Here is a 23,438-nt window from a genome sequence, read left to right as displayed (position 1 = left end):
CAAAGCATAAGAAGAAATAAAAACACTGAAAACATGAGCAGTAGAAATAAGACGTCTCGAACTGGATCACTGGTTAATCTACACTAGGCTAGGAGGCTTAAGGCTGGGAAGAACTAGGTGCTTCGTTTTTTGACTTGGAGGAGTTTCAGCATATCTTGAAGAATGTCATCATTCTTCTCTTTTTCTCTTGCCAGCTCAGTTCTGAGAGCATCTCTGTCTCCACCTCAACCAACCTCTTCTTCAGTCTTTCAATCTCAGCATCATTAGCCCCATTTTCTTGCACCAATGCTCTGACATTGCTATTCACTGGTACCTTTGGATGAATCAGTTTTTTTAGGAGTGGCATTGACTTCATAATCGCAAGTAAACAGAGTATTAACCCAAAAATAATTCATGCTTATACTAACCTTCTACTTTTTTCATAGGTACATTGAAATGTGCAAGCACAGTTGTGAGAATGAAGCCATAGGAAATGGAATGAGTTTTGGTGCCATTGATAACTCTATCGAGAAGCTGGATTATAGCTTTCAGTCACTTTCTTCAGCAGGTCTGCGAGGGTTTCCTCTACGGATAAACCGGGTTCATCTCCCAAAATAACCATTGAACCTGCATCTTTGGTTAAACTTACAGGAGTGGGTGAAGAATCAACCACTCTTGTCCCATTTTCCCTCACAGTACTCTAGCACCCTTGCTCTCTTTTTTCATTTTTACCACCAACTTCTCCAGATTCTGTAATCTCAACACCTGCTATAGATCCTATCAGTACAAGTCTATTCTCCAAATTTGAAGCTACTTAAAAAATTGTCTCAGGAGAAACTTTAGAATAAGAAGATACCTGTTCAATTTCAGAAGAACCACTTTCTTCCCCCTGAGTAGCAGACAAAAAAGAATCTAGATAGTTTAATACGGTCAGGGGTATTGAACATAACTGGTTCGCTTGTAACAGATAAGTTCAAAAGAACTTTGGTATTTGGTAGGACTCTGATCATGATCCAAATATAGTTATTTCAAATTATGCAGAGTGTAGAAAACATACCGTGTTATCTTGATGAACCAAGTTCTTCACTGATAATTCTCTTGTGTAAGTCTAAATTTGCCAAAATAGAGAAAATATCATTAGAGATTAATGAGTCATTTTAACACATGGCACAAGAGTATACTGTGGAAAGTATGAGACTGAGCAAGATTTAATCTAATTATGCATAATTTATAGACTTTCTAACCAAAAAAAAAATTCAATTCTTTTCATTTTTTTTAATTTAACCTTGAACTGATCCTTTTAGGTGATCTTAACCATCCCTAATTCCAACTTGTTCCTCTCAAAGTGATCTCTACTTAAGGCTTTTGTAAAGATGTCAACAATTTACTTGTTAGTAGCACAAAACTCCACAGTGATCAAGCCTTTCTCAAAGTTGTTCCTCAAAAATTGGTGTCTAACATCTACGTGCTTAATTCTCTTATGATGAACGAATTTCTTTGTTATATTAATAGCACTAGTGTTATCACAAAAAATAGGGATGCAGCCAACATCAATTCCAAAGTTCAATAATTGATGTTTGATCCACAACAATTGAGCACAACATGAAGCAGCAACAACATACTCCGCTTCAGCAGTAGATAAGGCTACTGAATTTTGCTTTTTGGTAGCCCATGACACAAGACATGAACCAAGGAAGTATGACCATACCTGAGGTGCTCTTCCTATCCACAAGGATTCTTGTATAATCAGCATCAGCATATTCCTCTAGGTTAAAATTACTACCTTTTGGATACTAAAGGCAAAGTTCAATGGTGCCTTTCAAGTATCTCAATATTCTCTTGACAGCAGTCAAGTGAGACTTCTTTGGATTTGCCTAAAATCGAGCACAAAGACCTATACTGAAAACAATATCAGGTCTGCTAGCAGTAAGATACAAAAGAGAACCAATCATTCCCCTATACAACTTCTGATCAACAGATGAACCAGGTTCATTTATATCCAATTTCATGGATGTTGCAATAGGAGTGTCAATTTTTTTGGATGTTCCTTCCAGGTTTTGATACTGAGGAATAGGTTTATGGACAGGTTCCCTCGAGGTTTGAGGATCAGTTCCTCTCTAGTCAGTTCACCCTGTCATGTTGCCCTGGGTGGAAGGACATGTTCCATCACCTGTTCCTTCCTGTGATGCATCTTCAGCCTGGGCTGTGATTTCATTTAAATTTCTTACCGTCCCAATTGCTTCATCTTCATGTACTCTCAGAAATAATGCTAGTTTCATCAAAAATCACATGTACACTTTCTTCTACACACATAGTTCTTTTGTTATAGATCTTATAAGCTTTACTATGTGAAAAATATCCCAAAAATACCCCCTCATCACTTCTGGGATCAAACTTTCTTAGAGAATCTTTTTCATCATTGCGAACAAAGTACTTGCATCTAAATACCCTAAGATATGATATATTTGGCATTCTCCCTTTAAGTGAATCATAAGGAATCTTCTTAACAAGAGGTCTAGTCATGCAACTATTTATGATATAGCATGCAAAAATTCGACAAACTTAGCATTTTCAAATTCAGTTCCATGATCAGACCTAATTGATGCAAGTTGATTACCTATTTGTTTCTGAGTTTTTTTTAACAAAAGAAGTAAACATGTTAAATGATTCATCTTTAGATGTTAAAACCAATGTCCAAGTAAACCTAGAGTAATCATCAACAAACACCATCACATATCTTTTACCACCTCTGCTTAATATTCTCATTGGACCACAGAGATCCATATAGACCAGTTCCATCGTTCTGGTGGTGCTTACCACTTTCTTGCATTTAAAAGAGCATCTTACATGCTTCCCCCTTGCACAAGCCTCACAAACTTTGTCTTCCTTGAACTTGATGTTAGGCAGCCCTATCACCAGGTCCTTGGAGACTAATTTGTTAAGTTGATTCAGGCTTGCATATCCAACTCTCTTGTGCCAAAGGAGGGGATCATGTCCAACACACTTAAGTAAGTGAGTTCATTTTCTGAAAGTGTGGACAAATCTACAATGTATATATTGTTTACTCTTTTTTCCCTGCAAAACAATCTTGTCGGTGGTAAGATTAATCACAAAACATTTGATAGAGGTGAATGCTACTAAGTTACCTCTATCACATAATTATGATACATTGATTAGACTGTACTTTAGGCCATCTATCAAGTAGACATTCTCATTAGAGTGAGAATCAGTCTTACCTACCTTTCCAACCCCAATGATCTCACCTTTCTTCCCATTTCCAAAGGAGACATTACATCCTTTGAGGTTCTCAAGTGAAAGGAACTGGTTCTTGCTTCCTGTCATATGCTTTGAACAACCACTATCCATGTACTATATTTGGTTGATTCCTTTCACTTGGACCCGCAAAAGAAAATTAGGGGTTAGTCTTAGGAATCCAAACTAATTTGGGTCCCTTTCAATAGGCAAAAGAGTGAATTAAATTCTTTTTAGCCCATCCAGGCAGCCTATTTTTCTCTTGAACAAATTCTTTATTCTTTTGACTAGCCTTTTCTTTTGCAATATATTCACTTTTATAGTGACCAGTTTTACCACAATGTGTGCAAATTATGTTCTCAGGAAGTATGAGGTACTTGCTTTTGGGATCCCACTTAGGTGCAGGGGTCCCGTAGCCAAGTCCTCTCTTATTGCTACTATGGTGTTCATGTAGCCATGAAAGTGCATCTGAGGACCTATTCCATTTACAGGTTCTGTCTAGCTCGTGCTTAACCTTGTTTAGATCCTCCTTAAGGACTCTTATCTGCTAATCTCTTTTGTACAACTCATCTTTTATTTTTTCTACATTTTCTTCTAAAGTGAGTTATGTGTGATTAACTTTCTTTTTACAAGTTCCTAATTTTAATTTTAGATTTTCAGATCTAAGCTCTAGGACAGTGGTGTCAAGTTCATGAACCTGGTTCTTTAACTCAACATTTTTACTTTCACTTTCATTAGCCCTAAGTTCCAGTTTTTTGCACTTAGCTTTCAAAATCACACACTCCTTAGACATCTGTTCCTTTTCATTGTTTAGGTCCTCAGATTCATCAATGAAATCCAGGAGTAACTTAGATAGCCTTTCTTAAGACAAAAATTTATCTTGTCTTTGAGATAAATTATACTTATCTCAGATTCCTCATCGGATTCTCCAATTGCCATATGTGCTTGTTCATTTGCATCTTCACCCTCTGAGACCTCATCTGAGCTTTCTCCCCAGGAAACAACTATAGCCTTTGTTGATCCTTTGTTCTTCTTGGGTTGAATCTGTTCCTTCGTTCAACTCTTTCCTTCTTCCATTCAATTTCCCATTTGATGTGGTGATCAGTCTTCCCACACTTATAACTCCCCTCTTTGTTTTTTTTCAGGAACCCTTGGTTTACTGTAGCTTCCACTTCTTGAAGAACCCTTTCCTCTCATCAGGTACTTCTTGAAGTCCTTTGTGATCATGGTCATTTCATCCTCCTCTAGATCAGCACCTTTAGTGATTCTGAATGCCAGGCTCCTTTCCTTTTTAGGTGCATCCATCTTCATGATTTGCCTTCTAAGTTCATAGGCTGTGAGATTTCCAATTAGCTCGTCCAACTTAAGAGTGACAATGTTCTTTGATTCCTGAATAGCAATGATTTTGCTTTCCCAAGAGACTGGCAGAACCCTTGTCAAAATCTTCTAAACTTTGTCTTCTTCAAGAATAACCCTTCCAAGAAATTTAAGTTTATTTGTTAGTGTGGTGAACCTTGTATACATCTCTTGGATGATTTTCCCTTCTTTCATGGTGAAATTCTCATATTGAGAATACAACAGTGTTCCTCGGGACCTCTTCACTTGAGATGTTCCTTCATGAGCCACTTGCAAAGTGTCCCAAATTTCCTTAGCAGTGACATAACTTTGAATTCTACTGTACTCGTCTGGACCAAGTCCACACACAAGCCATTTCTTGGCCTTAACATTCTTTTCCCATTTCCTCAAGTCCTCAACATTGCAGTCAGCTCTTGTTTTTGGCACATCTACTCCTTCAACATTCTTCTTCATGGTAGCTAGGGGACCATCAGTGACAATGTCCCATAGCTGATAGTCTTTTCCGATGACGTGATCTCTCATCCTGTTTTTCACCAAGAGTAGTACTGACCATTAACGAGTGGAGGCCTATCAGTGGATCGCCCTTCCCAGTTTCCAAGTGGTGCACTCATCTTGATCTATTCCTAGGGTGTTAGTCTCTTCAAGGATAACCTGTTCTGATACCAATTGATGTTTTATACTTCAATACTATACAAGAGGGGTGGGGGTGATTTGTATGGTACACAATTTTTGCTTAACTTGATTATAGAAGGACATGATTCTTTTATGTATTCCAACTACTACTGTTGCGGAATAATTAATACAGAAAATAAAGAACACAGAGATTTTTACAAGGAAAATACTCGGCTCAAAAGTTGAAAAAACCACGACCTACTACTCAGTAGGATTTTCCCCAACACTTCACTAAATTATTGAGCCAAAAACAGCATTTACAAAACTCTTTGTAAACCTAAGGATTACTTTTAATCCCGTTGTAGCAACCAGCCTTTAACTGTTGCGACAACTTCAAGTTAACTCTAACTTGAATACTTAAAGTACCTATTACAATTGCTTCTACATAAAACTGAAAGGTACAATATGAAAACACCTACTACAATTGAACTAGAAATAAAGAAAGACACGTAAAACGCTTTATGGAGCTGGTTCTTCAATCTGGTTCATGTAGCTTCAGGTTTGCACATTTGAATCACACACGAACTGCTTGTGAAAAGCCTTATTATTTTGCTCTCAATTCACGTTTAACTTTTGCGTTTTTGTGCAACACATGTGATGCGAGAACATCCTGCAATTTATAGAGTTAGTAGATGAAGAAATAACTAGAGTTTTGATGCAAGTCTTCCTTGGTGGAAGAGTTCTAATTGATTTCAACTTCTAACTCCTTCCCTATCTTGGATAGTGTTTTCTTTGATTAAGGAGTCCTTCTCCTTATCAATTATGCAACCTTTTCGATAAGGAGATATTAAATACACCAAGTTAAGCTTATCTCTTTCACGTGCATCCCACATGCTCGAATCTGCCCGTTTTTGTGCACCTGAGGGATGGACCTGCGGGATGGACCTGATTCATGCCTGAGCTTCTTTTGTCAATCCACAAAACTAACCTTCACTTGGGCCAACAGCAGCTAATTAAAATTGAGATAAAAGCAAATTAGGAGAAAAAATAAAACAGAAGGCGGCAAAACACCTCTAACGTTGGCGACAAAAGTTCTAGAAAAAAAAGTAGGTTATAGGTTGGAGATATGGGGTTAAAATAGAAAAAAAGATAAAGGAGTAAAATAGAATTGTGGAGTAATAAGTTAGGGCATAATTGAAAAAAAATAGGAAACCCACCACACCAAATCGGTTGTTTAAAAAAAAAAACACTTTTGATTGTTTCAGAACAATAAATTTAACAATACAATACACCAAAATTTAATGAAACCATCAAAACAAATATTGTTTTGAGATAACAATACAATACGATACACTAAGAAACAACCATCCAAACAATTTGTTAATGAGGGATTTTACATTATTAGTGGAGGTTATGCTCCTTTTGTTGGCTATCCTAACATTTTGACCACTTTCTTTAAAATATTTAATAAAATTTATGAGGAATTTTATGGTATTAGGTTATTTTTAAATTATATTTGATGATATTTTTCGTGAGTCAAGTTGTTGGAGATAAAATTTAATTTTTGTATATAATATTATAATAAATGTATAGCGTTGTATATCAAGTATACAAATATTGTTGCAAAAGAGTAATAGGTTATGCGACTATAAAATTAAAATTAAAAACAATATAATGTGTTGAGATGTATTTTTGTTTAAATCTCTCTACCAGCTTGTTTAAATGGTTGTTATGTATTGCTTCATATCATATTGTATTGTATTGTATTATTTTGATAAATTATATTATTTGTCCTTATTTTACGATGTTATATATCAATAATATGAAGAATAAACTTGTAATATTACAAAAAAGTAAAGTACAAGATATAATTATTTATATAAGAAGGCTGGATAAAGAATAAAATAAAATTATTTAATAATAAGAACCGGTAAGATAAGTAAAAAAATAAAATAATGACGAGACTTACTTAAAGCACTTTTCTTTATACTAGTCTTACGATATTCGTGTTGCGCGTGTACTCTATCTTGATAAATCAATTTTTTTAATTACATAAATATTATATTTGAATTTAAAAAGGTAAACAATATTTTGCAATGCGTTTTAAAAAAGTATTATTAAATAAAATAAAACTAAAAAGGTGTGAGTTCTTAAAAATGATTAATAGTGAATGTATTAGATAGATCAATAAAGGAAAAAATTGTGCCACACAGAATTCAGAGACATATAATGCAAACACTAATAAAAAAAATTCTAAAATAAAAATATAAATATAAATCCAAATAACACATACATTTAACCCAGATTTAGATCAATCCATACCTTCTTCATTCCTGTCTCACAAGAATGCTATAATCAATTCAAATATGAAGAGATATAGTAAATCACTAATTATTAAAATTTTAAGTGAAAACTACTCTACTTGAATTCAAAGATCACTATAAGATAAAACCTAAATAATAGTATAACAATTAATTATTTTTCTTGCCTAAAAATTATACTGAGCTATTTAAATATAATATTTTATTAATTATGTTTAATAAACTATTATCGTCTCCTTTACAAAAGGGCTCTAACTTGATTTTGTCTTTGAGCTTGTTACCTGAACTAAATTTTACAGAATTGATGATATCTTCATATTTAAATCTCAGGCTATGGAAAAATCTAATTTAAGAAAATATGAACAACTTAGAAACGTAGAAAAGTCACATTTAAGGAAAATAGTTAAACAATTTAAATAAGGAATTTTTAAGTAAAATATTATTTAATTTTAGATTTCTAAATATTAGGAGCTTTTACATAGTTCAAATAAGGAAGTATATTATATATTAAATTTAGTTAATTTAAAGTCCTAGATATTAGGAAAATAATTATATTACAATTACAATTTATCCATTGTTAGCTATATTTTTAGAAGGTAAAAAAAGGGAATAACATTTTGTTAAGGGTTTTTGTGTGCTTTTAACATAGTATAGATAATAACGAATTTAATTATATGATAGAAGTCAAATTTAACTAACAATCAAAAGAAAAAGGAAAACGCTGTTCTTTCATCCCACGATCACAAATAGCAGGTCATTTTCAAAGCAATTAGAGGATTTAGGGTTTAAACTTTGGTTATTAATGTGTGGATTTCTCAACAATGGCGTTAAGCATCTCCTTCATATTTATAGCTTCAGATTTCAAAACTTCTACTCAACATCCACTGCAACTTCCCGCACCAACTTCTTAGTAGAAACGCTGGTGAACTCACTTGGCTTCTCCCCACAAGAAGCCCTTTCTACAAGTGCCAAGGTAAGTCGCTTGAGACCCAGAAATTACAACCCTAATTCTGTGCTCAATTTCTTGGAACAAATCGGTTTAGACAAGACCCATATCAAAAAAGCTGTTTCTTCAGTCCCCACATTACTGCTTTGCGATGTAGATAAATACCTTAAGCCCAAAATTGAAGCTCTTAAAGAAGTTGGGTTATGTGGGTCGGATGACCTTGCCAAAATCATCACAAACAGTGGATGTTATTTCAGCACTAGGGTAGGGTGTGCTATCAGACAAAATGTTGATTATCTTCACACCCTATTATTTAATGATGATTTTGTTGCTAAGATCATTAAGAAACATCCTAATGTGTTCTTTAGTTATGCATTTCATGAAGTAATGCCACCCAATATGTCATTGCTTCAAAATCTTGGGTTTTCAAGTGTCGATATAGAGAAGCTTATGCTTTGGAATCCTAGAATTTTGACTCAAAAGGCTGAGCGCCTCAAAGACATAGTTGATCGAGTAGAAAAGACTTTCTTTCTTTCTCGCGAATGCAACATGTTCATACATGGGGTTTATGCACTTGCATGGCTTGACGAATCGACGGTGAAAAAGAGATTAGAAATCTTCAGGAGCTTCTGGTGGTCTGACTCGGATATTTTTACATTGGTCCAAACATGTCCTCTCTGTTTGACAAAATCCGAAGCTAAGATCAGAAATGCGTTAAATTTTTTAATGAAAGAAATTGGATATGAGTCTCATTACCTGGCTTCTCATCCCACGTTTTTGACATGTAGCTTGGAGAAAAGGGTTCTACCTAGACATAATGTTTTGAAGCTACTCAGCCAAAAGGAGCCGACAAAGTGTAGTCTGAACCTTTATACTGCTGTGATATGTTCCGAGTCGAAGTTCTTAGAAAGATATGTGCTGCCTTTCAAGGATGAGATGCCCGAGGTGTATGATATATACATCAAAAGTAGAAGCCGATAGAGCATTTTGTGAGTTTTACCAAATTTACTGATATGTTGTTTCTAGTCTGTTTTTCTTTGAGCTCAAAGTTATTGTTGGCTTATATCTCATTGCTATCAAAGAGGCCAAATCATTACGTTCTCCACGGTTGTTTTTTTATTTAATTGGATTAGACCAGCGTGGAATTTAAATAAAATAAATGAAGTTTGACGCTAAGTCATAGGGGCAGAAATAAGCCAAATGGTGGAAGCATTTGAAGAATATTTAGCGCTTGAGCAATTTTGGCCATTTTCCGTAAATTGAAATGGAAGACATGAGAATTAAAAAGATCCTAATGCAAATCTTATCCAAATCAAATCATAGCTAATAGAGGATTCTGTATTTATCAACTCTAGACTTTGGTTGTTGGGATGTCTGCATTTCTCAACAATGGCGTTAAGCAACTCCTTCACGTTTATCGCTTCAGATTTCATGTCTTTTACTCAAAAGCTGCTGTTGCTGCAACTTCCGACACCAATTTCTTGGTAGAAACGCTGGTGAACTCACTTGGCTTCTCCCCACAAGAAGCCCTTTCTACAAGTGCCAAGGTAAGTTGCTTGAGACCCAGAAATTATAACCCTAATTTAGTGCTCAATTTCTTGGAACAAGTTGGTTTAGACAAGACCCATATCAAAAAAGTTGTTTATTCAGTGCCCGCATTGCTGCTTTGTGATGTAGATTGTTATGACTTGGGTAAGCCAAAATGAAGTACTTGGGCCTAGGAGCGTGTGGGACCCAGATTAGAGGCACATGTGTCAAGGAATTACTGGACAAGAAGGAATATAGTTACTATAATTACAACTTCGTGCAAGCATACGGTTATGCAAATTGTTATTTTGAAATTCCCCTCTCCTCTTCTCTCTCCCTGGACTTTTCTCTGTGGCTCTGTTTTCCTCATCCCCTTTCTTTCTGTTTCTCTTTCCTTAGTTTATGACTATATCCTATATCTTTCTATTGTAATCAGTTTATTTGAAAGTTTAATCAAGGCATCATTTTGTTGAGTTCATTACATAGATAAATACCTTAAGCCCAAAATTGAAACTCTTAAAGAAGTTGGGTTATGTGGATCGGATGACCTTGTCAAAATTATCACAAACAATGGATGTTGCTTCAGAACTAGGGTAGGGTGTTCTATCAAACAAAATGTTGATTATCTTCACACTCTATTATTTAATGATGATTTTGTTGCTAAGATCAATAAGAAACATCCTAATGTGTTCTTTAGTTATGCGTTTGCCAAAAAGCACATTATCTTTACTAAAGTTGTGACATCGCAAAAGACTACTCCTGTCGATTCCACATAGTTCTGTTGGAGAGAGCAGAAAACATCCACCCATTATAGTGTTCTTCCATGCAAGTTGTGTTTATATATGATCATAATAATATGCAGAATAGTTCTCATTCTTATTGCTACTTGTAGTAAAATAAGATTCTTTTCTGAGGCACATCCATGAAACTGGTGCTATTCCAGTATGTTCAAGTTCAAAAAGGTATTAGGACCGGCAAACTTATAACGTCTGTAATTGAGAAAATAGGACTATTTTTCCACAACAATTTGTTGGTGGATATAGTAGCGAATTCACTTGGGTTCTCCACAGAAAAAGTTATTTCTACTAGCGCCAAGGTAACATTCTTGAAACCTGAAAACAACAAGCCTCTATTAGTCATCAATTTCTTCCAACAAATTGGTCTGGACATTTCCCACATCAAAACCCTTGTTTGTACCAACCCTAGTTTGCTGTTTTCTGATGTAGAGAAAATCCTTGAACCCAAAACTAAGCTTCTTCAGGAACTTGGCTTATCTGGTTCTGACATAGCTAAAGTCATCTCAAAAAGTGTGTGTTTCCTGCATTCAAGTCTTGATTACTCTGTCAGACTTGATCTTGATTATTTCCGGAAACTGTTAGGTATTGTGGATTCTGTAGCTAAGGCCATTAAGAGAAGCCCTAGAATCCTTTGGTGCAATGCCCCTAAAGTAATGTCACCCAATCTAGTTAGTGCATCTAATGGGGATCACATTTGGAGATGAAACTAGCAGTATTCAGGAGATTTGGGTGGGTCTGATCTGGAAAACTGGTACAGAAACTTCCTTTATGCTTGACCTTATCAGGGGCTAGGCTTGGAAAAGGACTGAATTTTTTCATGAAGGACCTCAGATATGGAGCCGGTTACCTGGCTTCTTACCTCAAACTTTTAGCACACAGCTTGGAGAAGAGGGTGATGCCTAGGTATGAAATCTTGAAACTTCTTGGCAAGAAGAAGCTTTCAAGGGGTAGCCTAATCTGTGTTATTGCATATTGCCTGATTCATGATTCAAAGTTCTTAAAGAGTTATGTGCTGCCTTATATGGATGAGAGGCCTGAGCTCTAGGATTTATACATGAAAAGTAGAAGATAAAGACTGTAGTAATCATTTTGTTGATAATGTTGTTCTGTTTGATCCAATCACCTCTTGAAATATTACAGCTGATGAGAGATTCTGTTAACAAATAGATTCTTATTTGTCATTTAATGCTTATTTTCCTAAGTGGAGAGTGAAGACAATTTTAACTTCTATCATTTGGATTTGTAAATGCATGTCTCTATCAAGATAATTTCCTGGTTTTAGCTGAAATTTCCACCTCCTTTCGATCTTTATGAATTTGGTATTGCTAAATCCATAACCTGCATAACTTGATTCAAATGATGTGTTCTTGCTGGTAGATAAATCTGCAAGTCCGTTTTATCAGCGGATAATATTGCTGCTGAAGCCACCTCATTGAATTGGTGTTTCTTCCTTTGTCTGTGACATGAGAGAGGTGGCAAAAGTCTTTACTAACTCATTCTCATTTGTTGCTGAAATTTCCACCTCCTTTTTGCCATTATGATGACACTGTTCCTAAAGCCATAACCTGCATAACTCAATCCCGATGACATATTTTCGCTTGTGGATGAAATCTGTTAGTTTTGCATTTGTCAATTGATAGTATTTCTTCCATGCCCCCTAATTGATCTGGTGTTTCTTTCAGTCTGTCTGTAACTAAGGAGGTGGGAAAAATCTGGTCGATTTTTGGAGATTACTATGCTAGAGCTACCATATTTATCACCTTAATAACTTTACTGCATATTTCTTTCTAATCTCCAGAAATGTCTAGTTGTGCTGTCATATCTCTAGATTAGGTTTGGAAGGATCTAGCCTCTTGAGTAAGATTTGGCTTGTGATTTAAATTGGATTTGCTTTGGTTTGTTCTACTCTATACCATAGCTGTATGTTTCAAAACTTTTTTTTCTCTCTTAAACTTTGTGCCCTAGTCGATTACCGTCATATAAATTACCTTACGGTTTCAAAAATTACTTTATATACATAGGGATAAAAGTATAAATATAAAAATTCTTAACGGGTTAACGGTTTATCTAATAAGGAAATTGAGTAATCCGCCCCCAAACTGTTAAGACGTTAATTACAAAATCTCAATCCGTTCACCAATCGTTACCCCGATAATGCGATACCAATAAACCAATAAGCCATTTTTCGATTCAGTTAACAATTACGATTTGGTTTTGAACAGCCCTATGTTCCAATGTTGAAGTAGAGTTCAGATAAGGTTGTGTTCGTACGTGAAGTAGACTATTTTGACTTCGTTGTAGAAAGACAAGAAACTTTGTTCTCCTTGCGGTAAGAATCTTTGCGCCTTTTTCACTTTTAACCCGCGCCAGAAACTGTTTACATTTAGTAAGGAATAGTTTGCGTGGACAGACCATTATGATCCCTCTTATTATGATCCCTCTTATAATTATCTCTCAAGCAATAATTTCACTACAATTAGTAATATTACAGTGTACTTCATTCTATCTCGTGACCCGAATAAACAAAGAGAAGAGTAGGCACTGCTTAGTATCAAGCTAACAAAACAAACTTAGATTTCTAGCTTTACCTGAGATGAAAGTGATTGTAGATGAAACGCTAGTGACAGTGAGATGCTTTTTAGTAAAGGGTGACATCGATTTGACACCATTTTACAAAAAAATTCTTATGTATGTATTTGTAAATGTTTTAAGGAATTTTTATAAATGTGTATATATACACAATAGGCCCGTATGCCACTAGAGGATAGTACAAATACATATCAATTTTGTACATGAAGTAAATCCCTAAAACTATTATAATCGATCCCTGATTCTACTTGTTTACCTCGAAAATACGAGTAACAATTAAACTTGATTTGTGTTTTTAAAGATATGTGATTTAATTCAATACCAATTAATAATCAAGAAATATGAAGTAGAAATGAATAAGACAAGTGAATCAAACTAGTGTTGCTCAATAACAGTGACCTCGAGGTGGGCTTAGAACAGTAAGAACAATTAAGTAAGAAAAATAAAGTGAGAACAGTAGAGCTAAGGACAATTCTGATCAACAGTAGGCCAAAAAGTAGAGAGTATATTCTTTGCTCAATGATTAGATCATCTTACAAACGATTAGAGTCCCCTTTATATAATAGGGGAACCCTAAATAAGGAATATTTCTATTTACAGTAAGAAATATTCTTGGTACAATTGTCTAACCGCCTAGTACGGAATCGTACAATCCTATTCCGGGATTTGCGCCATAACTTTGGGGACGTGGCAGGAATCTTGCTCATTCTGGTACAAATCCATAACGGTACTATTTCGGGGTCGAGCATACTTGGCCCCGGTATTCCTCGAACTCCCATCCCGGGCATTACACTCTGTCTTCGAGCTTAAGTCTGATCAACCGGTCTCGAACTTGAGCTTGCCCGGACTCAGACTTCGGACGACCTCTAGAATACATAGATCGAAGACATTCGATCTTGACCGTATACACTACTTGCAAATTCGAATTGTGACAATAGGTCGACACTGCTAGAGGTTACTCAAACTTTTCAACACGCACACAAAATATACGAAAAATATATAATTTTTCGGCTATTATTTAGAGAGTGGCTATACATTGTCATTTTTCCTATTTTGAATTCTATTTTGGACTGCAGATGTCAATTTGTATAGAATTGATTTATTTCATTAACGATAACAACAACAAATTCAGTGTAATCTCATAAGTGAAATCTGGGGGTGTGTACACAACCTTATCCCAACCTTGTAATTGATGTATTTCATAGCTTATAATATACGCCTAGTTTTCATGTTATGCATGGGCAGAGAATATTTAAAATTTTTAAGAAAAATTTAAATAGAAGAAAAAATGATGGATTTGTGATGAATTTTTTTTCGTTGCTACTCATATCTTAAATAGAAAGTGACAGGTTTAGCAACTGATCAGTTTTTCGTTGCTAATAAAAAAGAAAAAAATATCAGAATAATTGCGACATTATCATTGTTTTTCAATTATCTTTCATATAGCGACAAAATATCAGTGTAATTTATAAATTGTCTAAATTGAATCTAGTAAACTTTGCATTCTTGAAACGATTGGGTAAAACACTACTAAAAATTCGTTAAAAATCGCTTTATGACACAAATTATCCGGGGAACACTCTGTACTCAGTCGAAATCGAGGAGCCCGATGTTGAAGTCTTAAATTGGGCTATGAGTCCGAGTCCGGGCAATCCGAAGTGGGGGTCGGACCCGGCGGAAGGACACACACCTCGAGAGAGCAGATCGAAGGCCCGACACGACCTACGTCGAGGACAGTACAATCTCGAAGACACTCAAGAAAGAGCGGGAATTTCTCAGGAACACGTGGATCAAGGCATAAATTAAAATATACGAAATGGTACAGATCCGTACTAGGTTGTTATACACCTGTACCAATAGAATTCTTTATCACAATGAGGAATGTACTATATTGGGGTTTTCTCCTCCTATATAAAGGGCACTCCAATTATTTGTAAAAGACACATTATTCACTGCAATAGAATATTCTACTCTGCTTTTCTTGTTTACCGTGCTCAATAAGTGTTCTTCAGCATTATTGCTTTTACATTATTGTTCATATTTCATTGCTCTTAGCTCACCTCGAGGCCCTCAAGGAAATCGAGCTCGGGGTCCTTATTGCTCTAACAATAGTGGTTTGGTTCATCAATTCTTCTTACTTAAACCCCATATTACTTGTATATTCACTAGTATTAGAATAAATCATATATCTTTAAAACCACAAACCATATTTAATTGTTACACCCATTTTTCGAGGTAAACAGTTTGGCACCCACAGTGGGGCTAAAAGTAATAGTGATTATTTTAGTGCTAGTTTTTCTGATAACACACGTTATTCTTCACACTTTTTCTTGTCAAAGATTCTTCGATTGCAGGCTTAAACATGTCTAGCACACAAAATGCATCCATTCACGAGGACGAAGGGCTTGGAGAAAACAACGGTATAGGGGTTGGTGTACCACCCATAAACCCCGAGAGAGTGCCAAATATGGAGCCAGTTGATATCAGTTCGCATAACGCTCTAAACATGGATGCAGGCACACAGGGAAGCCCAAGGCGGAGGCCAGGAAACACGAGGAATGGAAGAAGGAGTTGTCAGGCTCCAGGTGATATTTGAAATGTTGCAAGCCTAGCAAGTCGCCATCGCTCAACTTCAGAGTCAGAATAGAACCCCCAACACAACCGAACCAGTGAACACTCGGCGTGCAGAACCAATGCTAGAGAGGCCCGATGAAAATGGCTCGAAGATTGACCCCGCTATTATGAAAATGCTCGAAGAGCTCGCGAAAAGGATAGAGACCGGAGAAAAGAAAATTGAAGAAAATGTCAAAAAGGTGGAGACATACAACTCGAGGGTCAACTAGATACCGGGAGCACCTCTGATTTTAAAAGGACTAGACTCGAAGAAGTTCGTGCAAAAACCATTCCCCCAGAGTGCGGATCCGAAGCCCATCCCTAAGAAGTTTCGGATGCCAGATATCCCAAAATACAATGGAACTACTGATCCCAACGAGCACATCACCACATACACTTGCGGCATAAAAGGAAATGATATGGAAGACGATGAGATTGAATCCGTTTGCTAAAAAAGTTTGGAGAAACACTATTTAAAGGTGCCATGATTTGGTACCACAACCTACCCCCGAACTCTATCGATTTGTTTGCCATGTTGGCAGATTCATTTGTGAAGGTACATGCCAGTGCCATAAGAGTTACAACAAGAAAGTCCGATGTATTTAAAATAAAGCAAAGGGAGAACGAGATGCTGAGGGAGTTTGTATCCCATTTCCAATCATAACGGATGTAGTTACCACCAGTCTTCGATGATTGGGCCGTACATGCCTTCACTCGGGGGCTAAATGAACGAAGTTTGATAGCTTCGAAGCAGCTGAAGCAGAACTTGTTCGAGTATCCTGGTGTAACTTGGGCGGATGTGCATAACATGTACCAATCAAAAATTAGGGTTGAGGATGACCAGTTGGGAGCCCCCTCGGGTTCAGTTTATCTAAGCAGGTTACTAGCAAAGGAGTCAGGAAATGCAGACAGGGGGTCAAGATCGAATAAGGAAAGATATCAGCCATACATCAAGGATCGAAGGCACGTGTCAAAGCGTAACATACCTCGGAATGATCGAAGGGCAGATCGACGTCAAAGTTCCCAGGGACTCATGAGCAAAATCGGGTTTGATAGGCACTTAGGACCGGCGGAAGTGCCCAGATTATCGGAGTACAACTTCAACGTTGATACTTCGGGGATCGTCTTAGCTATTGGCAAATTTAGAGATACTAGATGGCCCAAGCTTATACAGACTGATCCTTCTCAGAGGAACCCCAACTTGATGTGCAAATATCATGGTACTCATGGGCACAGGACCGAAGATTGCTAGCAGTTAAGGGAAGAAGTGGCTAGATTATTCAATGAGGGCCACCTTCGAGAATTACTAAGTGATCGAGCTAAGAACCATTTCAGGGAGAGAGATGCAGGTAGGAAGAATGAACCTGAAGAAAACATGTCATTCACATGATTATCGGTGGAGTCGACGTCCCATATGGACCTATATTCAAGCGTACCACATCACAAGGGAGAAACGAACTCGGGATTACATGCCCTAGGACACCCTCACATTCAGCGAGGAAGACATAGAGGCCTTATCTCAGCCTCACAACGATGCACTGGTAATTTCTATCCTTTTAAATAAAGTTCAAGTTAAACGTGTTCTCGTGGATCCAGGTAGTTTGATAAACATAATCCGGTCAAGGGTAGTGGAGCAGCTCGGGTTGATCGATCAAATCATACCGGCATCTCGAGTCTTGAATGGCTTTAACATGGCAAGTGAAACAACAAAGGGAGAAATCATCCTTCCAGGCAACGTGGCCGGAACCATACAAGACACCAAATTTCATGTCATCGAAGGTAACATGAGGTATAATGCTTTGCTTGGAAGACCGTGGATCCATAGCATGAGGGCAGTGCCATTGACCCTCCATCAGATGATGAAGTTCCCAACAAAGGATGGCATAAAAATAGTATATGGAGAGCAGCATGCAGCTAAAGAGATGTTTGCAGTGCACGACTTGACACCGGTATCGGCACCATCGACATCGGAAAAGTCGAAGGACGAACAAGTGGCCAAGCAGCAATCACAGCCCATGTCCTCGGTTGAGACCAGAGGACAAGTGTCCGATGAGCAGGTTGCTAAGGACGAAGAAGAAGATTTTCTCACCCCCGAGCTTTCATTGCCCTCGAAGAATCGGATGCGATGAAGTCCACGGTCGAGGAACTCGAGAAGGCCATATTGATCGAGCATCTTCCAGAATGAAAGGCATACCTGGGAACGGGGTTAACCCCCGAACTCAGGAAAAGAATCATTCAATTTCTTATCGATAACATTGATTGTTTTTCCTGGTCCCACTTAGATATGACATGAATCCCACCAGAGATAACTACCCATCGACTAAGTGTCGATCCCAAATTTAAATCGGTGAAGCAAAAGAGGAGGCCTCAGTCCGAGGTAAAGCATGCGTTCATTAGAAAAAAAGGTATCCAAACCTTTCAAAATAGGATCCATTAGGGAAGTAAAATATCCCGAATGGCCAGCTAACGTAGTGGTAGTCCCTAAAAAGGGGAATAAACTTAGAATGTGTGTAGTCTACAAGGATTTGAACAAAGCATGCCCTAAAGATTCTTCCCCACTGCCCAACATCGATCTATTGATCGATGCTACGGCTGGCCACGAGATCCTTACCTTTCTCGATGCCTATTCCGGGTACAATCAGATTCAAATGAACTTGGAGGACCAGGAAAAGACTTCGTTTGTCACGAAGTATGGTACATATTGCTATAATGAATGTAATGCCCTTTGGGCTGAAGAATGCAGAAGCCATGTATCAGCGCCTAGTTAGTAAAATGTTCGAACATCAAATAGGCAAATATATGGAAGTTTATATTGATGATGTTCTAGTTAAATCCCTGGGCGCAGAGGACCATTAGACTCGTTTGCAGGTGACGTTAGATATCCTAAGAAAGTACAACACGAAGCTCAACCCTGAGAAATGTGCTTTTGGAGTCAGCTCGGGCAAGTTCTTGGGCTTCATGGTGTCGAACAAGGGGATCGAGATCAACCCCGATAAAATCAAAGCCATCGAGGAGATCATCGTGGTGAACAATGTGAAAGCCGTGCAACGGCTGACCGGGAGGATAGCTGCCCTAGGCTGATTTATCTCGAGGACATCAGATCAGGACCATCATTTATTTTCCTTACTCAAGAAGAAAAACAACTTTGCATGGACCCCGGGATGTCCGAAGAATTATAGCGATATCCACAGAGCCCGCCTTTGCTTTATACCTCGATGATAAAAGCAAAGGATCGACTCCGACATTTCGGAGTCGGGGACTTAATTCTACAAAAAGTCATCTTTGATACCACAGCTAAAGGTACGATTTTATCCTTTTGTCCATTTGAGTTTGAAGCTAACCCATTACAGATTTCTAGATCGACAACATACGACCTCAGAGGCAACAATTATGTACTACCTAAGGAGAACTCAACAGTATCCAAGGCTTCTTTTTGATCAACCTCGAATACTGGGGGGAATCGCCCTCAGAGGTTATATTTTTTTTGATAAAGATGTTTCACGCCTAAGAGGGCATCGATAGGAGAACTTTGTAATGGGCCAAACGATCAAATGAACCGTGTCCGTATAGAATAGTCGAGCCCCGACGGCAAAACATGTACGCATGTATCAACTATTTAAAGAAGCATTCTGGTTATATCAAAAACACTTTGTATCTCAAAGAAGTTTACTATCATACGAGAAGCGGCTCAAGGGCCAAGGCACCTCGAAATACTCGGGGACTGTCACTGACAGTCAGTACTTCACAGAGTCGGCTTGGGCAAGTTCTTGGGCTTTATGGTGTCGAACAAAGGGATAGAGATCAACCCTGATAAAATCAAAGCCATCGAGGAGATCACCGTGGTGAACAATGTGAAAGCCGTGCAACGGATGACCGGGAGGATAGCTACCCTAGGCCGATTTATCTCGAGGACATCAGAACGGGACCATCATTTCTTTTCCCTACTCAAGAAGAAAAACAACTTCGCATGGACCCCGGGATGTCCGAAGAATTATAGCAATATCCGCAGAGCCCGCCTTTGCTTTATACCTCGATGACAAAAGTAAAGGATCGACCTCCGACATTTCGAAGTCGGGGACTTAATTCTACGAAAAGCCATCTTCAATACCACAACTAAAGGTACGATTTTATACTTTTTTCCATTTGAGTTTGAAGCTAACCCATTACAGATTTCTGGATCAACGACGTACGACCTCAAAGGCAACAATTATGTACTACCTAAGGAAAACTCAACAATATCCAAGGCTTCTTTTCAATAACCCCGGAATACTAAGGGGCATCGCCCTCGGAGGTTATATTTTTTTTGAGAAAGATGTTACACGCCTAAGAGGGCCTCGATAGGAGAACTTTGTAATGGGACAAATGATCAAATAAACCATGTCTGTATAGATAGTTGAGCCCCGATGGAAAAACATGTGCGCATGTATCAACTATTTAAAGAAGTATTCTGGTTATATCAAAAACACTTTGTATCTCAAAGAAGTTTACTATCATACGAGAAGCGGCTCAAGGGCCAAAACACCTCGAAATACTCGGGGACTGTCAGTACATCCGAGTCATCAAAAACTCGGACTCATAAGACCTCAAAGGGGCACGCCCTCGAAACAAAGGCCAAGGATAATATAGTCGGGGACTAACTTTCTGAACAAGTTCGGAAAAGTTATCAGGAAACAAGTCAAAGTGACGTACCCGAAGGCTACGGCCACACTAAAGACCACGATCATATAAAGGCTACGGCCAAAATAACGCGGCTTGGAGATGTCCGACTTCCGCTATAAAATTAAAGGCCTTCAAATATTGAAAACTAGTTAAGTCAGGCTACCCTTGGCAAAAACAAAATATAAGGGGCTTCGATAAATTCGGCCCCTAAAAAATCTAAGGGCTTCGATAAAATCAACCCTCAATAAATCGTAGGGCTTCAATAAAATCAGCCTTCGGAAATACCTCAAGAGGTATTCAATTATGTTCATGCAAACAAATAACCAACAAGGTTCCGATACGTCTAAACCTTCGAAAAAACCCAACGGGTACACAAAACACATGCTATGGCATAACTAAATTTTCACTAAGTCTTTTAGACGAAAAGAGGAAAAAATTACATAGCCAATTTAAAGGCCGAAACGACCCAACTTAAAGAGCCTAAGGGCCGATATATAAGATCCTAAGGGCCAATCTTAAAAGAGCCTAAGGGCCAATCTTAAAAGAGCCTAAGGGACGATATATAAGAGCCCAAGGGACAACTTCGAAAGGCTTACGGGCCAAAAACCTATAGTTTGAGACTCCGCTCTCACTTCAATCTGGACTCAATGTTTACAATATCTCGAGCTCACATCGGATAGATTATTATATCTATCGATGAAGATCCAAGGGTTTATAATACCCCGAACCTCAAACCAATCCTCGGACTAACCATTCAAATGAAATCTTGCATAAATAAAGACGATGTTAAATCCAGCACAAACCAAAGGCGAAATAAAAGGTTCTCCTCGTATTTCCAAAAGATAATTACAGGAAATATTTACACAAGGAAGGCTTACAAAGAAACAAAATAAAGTAACCTAAAACTACTTCGGGGTCACATCTTTGGCAGCTGCAACTTCAGGACTCGTATCTTTGAGAGCATCATCATCGGGGACCGTCTCCTTCATTCTTAGAGCCGCTAACTGAATCATCCTTATTGGGGAGCAGAGCGGCAACCTCTTCTTCCAAAATCTTTGCCGTTGCAATATCGGCTGAAAGATCGAAGCCGTGAGCATGTACCTCCTCGAGGGTTATCCTCCGGGATTATCGTCTGACATGTTCTAGAGCACTTAATAACTTAGCCTCTACCGTAGAAGAGATCTCCTTTTCCCAAACATTAGCTGCTTTAGCATTGGCTCGATACGAAGTCATGATTGCCTCAACTTCGGATTTGGCCTTGGCCAGCTCAACAACAGATCTGGCTTTAAGCTCCTCGATTTCAAGGCCCCGAGCTAGGCTCTTCTCCTTCACACCTCGAAGATGGCGTTCAAGTGAAGCAAGCTGCTCTCTTAGAGTTTCCTTATCAGAGGTGAGATTATCCATACCTTGCCTCCACCCTAAGGTCTCGGCTTCTTTCATCTTAAGCTCCTCCCAAAGCTGCAGCTCTAAGTCAGCCTTCTAATGAAACTGCGAAATTAAAAGTGTTAGTCGCCAAAAAAACAAGGACGTAATAGACCCTCAAGAGCTGCGTTACCTTCATACTCGGCTTGACCTTGGCATGCCTGCATCAACTCGACTCGTAGATCGTAGATCTCCATCTATTTCTTAGCATATAGGGCTTTGACGACGTCCCTCTCCTCCAAAGTCTTCTTAAGCTCAGCCTCGCATCGAGCAAAATCGACTCGGGACTTGGAAAATGCCCTTTTATGGAGCACCACAACCTTTATGAAAAAAAGAGGAAGAGATAGATTCAGAACGGCTAAAACAAAGGCCCATGCATAAAAAATAGAAAACTCACTTATTTAAAGAGTCTACGAGCCTCATCAAAAATGAAAGAAGCATCGAGGTCGGGGCCATCTTCATGCCCTGTGAGGCATTCTCGAAAGATGTTATGCCCTTCATAGCTTTCTTCCACTTCAGAAGACCTCATATTCTGAGCATCTCAGATTTGTCCCTCGGAGAATTTGGGGCCAGGAGGTGAATCATCCACGTTGATTACCCCAAGTGATCCAATCGGGGCACTCTCTTTTACTTGAAGAGGCTCGGGATCAGGTCGCTTGGCCTCGCCTCCAAATGATCTCCTAGGCGAGGTACCTTATTTCTGGAAGATGGTTCGGGGACTTTGTTTGAACTCCCTTCGAAGATTTCTTCGGCTCTGGGATGAGCCACATCAACCACCACCGGCTCGATGGGCTTCAAAGCATCGACATTTTTCTTTCACGGGTTACCAGTAGACAGTCATCATCCTCTTCTTCCTCCTGATCCTGAAGGTGTTGGGCCGTTTTCGGAGATAAGGCTGCTGTATCGGCTTTAGACCTTCGAGCCACGCTCTTCTTTGGCTTCGGGGGATTTTCAAATGACTCTCTTCTTCTTTTTCTTTCTTTAGAAGGTTTCAGAACCTCCACTTCATCAGCTAGGGCCAGCCATAAATCAGCGACGTCTCCAAGACCTACATGAAACCGAGGTAAGTATCCCCCAATAGAAGCATAAGAAAACATACAAGAAAACTCACTATGGTTTTTGGCCTCCCATCGACCCTTGGCCAGATCTCGCCAGTAACGCTCCAAGTAAGAGGAGGCAGAGGCCAGTTTTCAGACCCAGGCCTCAAGGTCCGGGACCCCATCAGGAAACCAAGCAGCAGCTGTACCATCGTAAGGGGGTTAGACCAATGAAAATAATAAAGCCGGGGAAAAGAAAATAAAGAAGGGCATAAACCTGCTGCGTACTCATGTTTCATGTTCCACTCCTTGGGGAACGACATCCGAT

At 38.4% G+C, this 23,438-nt stretch overlaps 2 protein-coding genes across 4 annotated transcripts; both read left to right on the top strand.

Annotated features, from left to right (window-relative positions):
• The first annotated feature begins 8,229 nt into the window (after positions 1–8,229).
• On the top strand, positions 8,230–10,475 carry LOC107777294 (transcription termination factor MTERF15, mitochondrial-like). 3 transcript variants are annotated; one of them, XM_075254509.1, is made up of 3 exons: positions 8,230–9,455; positions 9,893–10,013; positions 10,144–10,475. In XM_075254509.1, exon 1 carries the CDS (start codon positions 8,323–8,325, stop codon positions 9,445–9,447), a length of 1,125 nt encoding a protein of 374 aa, XP_075110610.1. In that variant the 5' UTR covers positions 8,230–8,322; the 3' UTR covers positions 9,448–9,455; positions 9,893–10,013; positions 10,144–10,475. The 3 variants fall into 3 exon arrangements, with proteins under 3 accessions (XP_075110610.1, XP_016452776.2, XP_075110609.1); XM_016597290.2 differs by having other exon boundaries at positions 9,822–10,013; XM_075254508.1 differs by having other exon boundaries at positions 8,230–10,013.
• LOC142181665 (uncharacterized) lies at positions 9,837–11,835 on the top strand. Its single transcript, XM_075255065.1, has 3 exons — positions 9,837–10,013; positions 10,937–11,440; positions 11,548–11,835. Exons 1-3 carry the CDS (start codon positions 9,837–9,839, stop codon positions 11,833–11,835), a joined length of 969 nt encoding a protein of 322 aa, XP_075111166.1.
• Positions 11,836–23,438: the final 11,603 nt, after the last annotated feature.

This window comes from Nicotiana tabacum, chromosome 6, assembly GCF_000715075.1.
Source record: "Nicotiana tabacum cultivar K326 chromosome 6, ASM71507v2, whole genome shotgun sequence".
Lineage (NCBI taxonomy): Eukaryota > Viridiplantae > Streptophyta > Magnoliopsida > Solanales > Solanaceae > Nicotiana > Nicotiana tabacum.
Note: the sequence above shows the minus strand (reverse complement) of the source record. Positions and strands in the feature narration are given on the sequence as shown.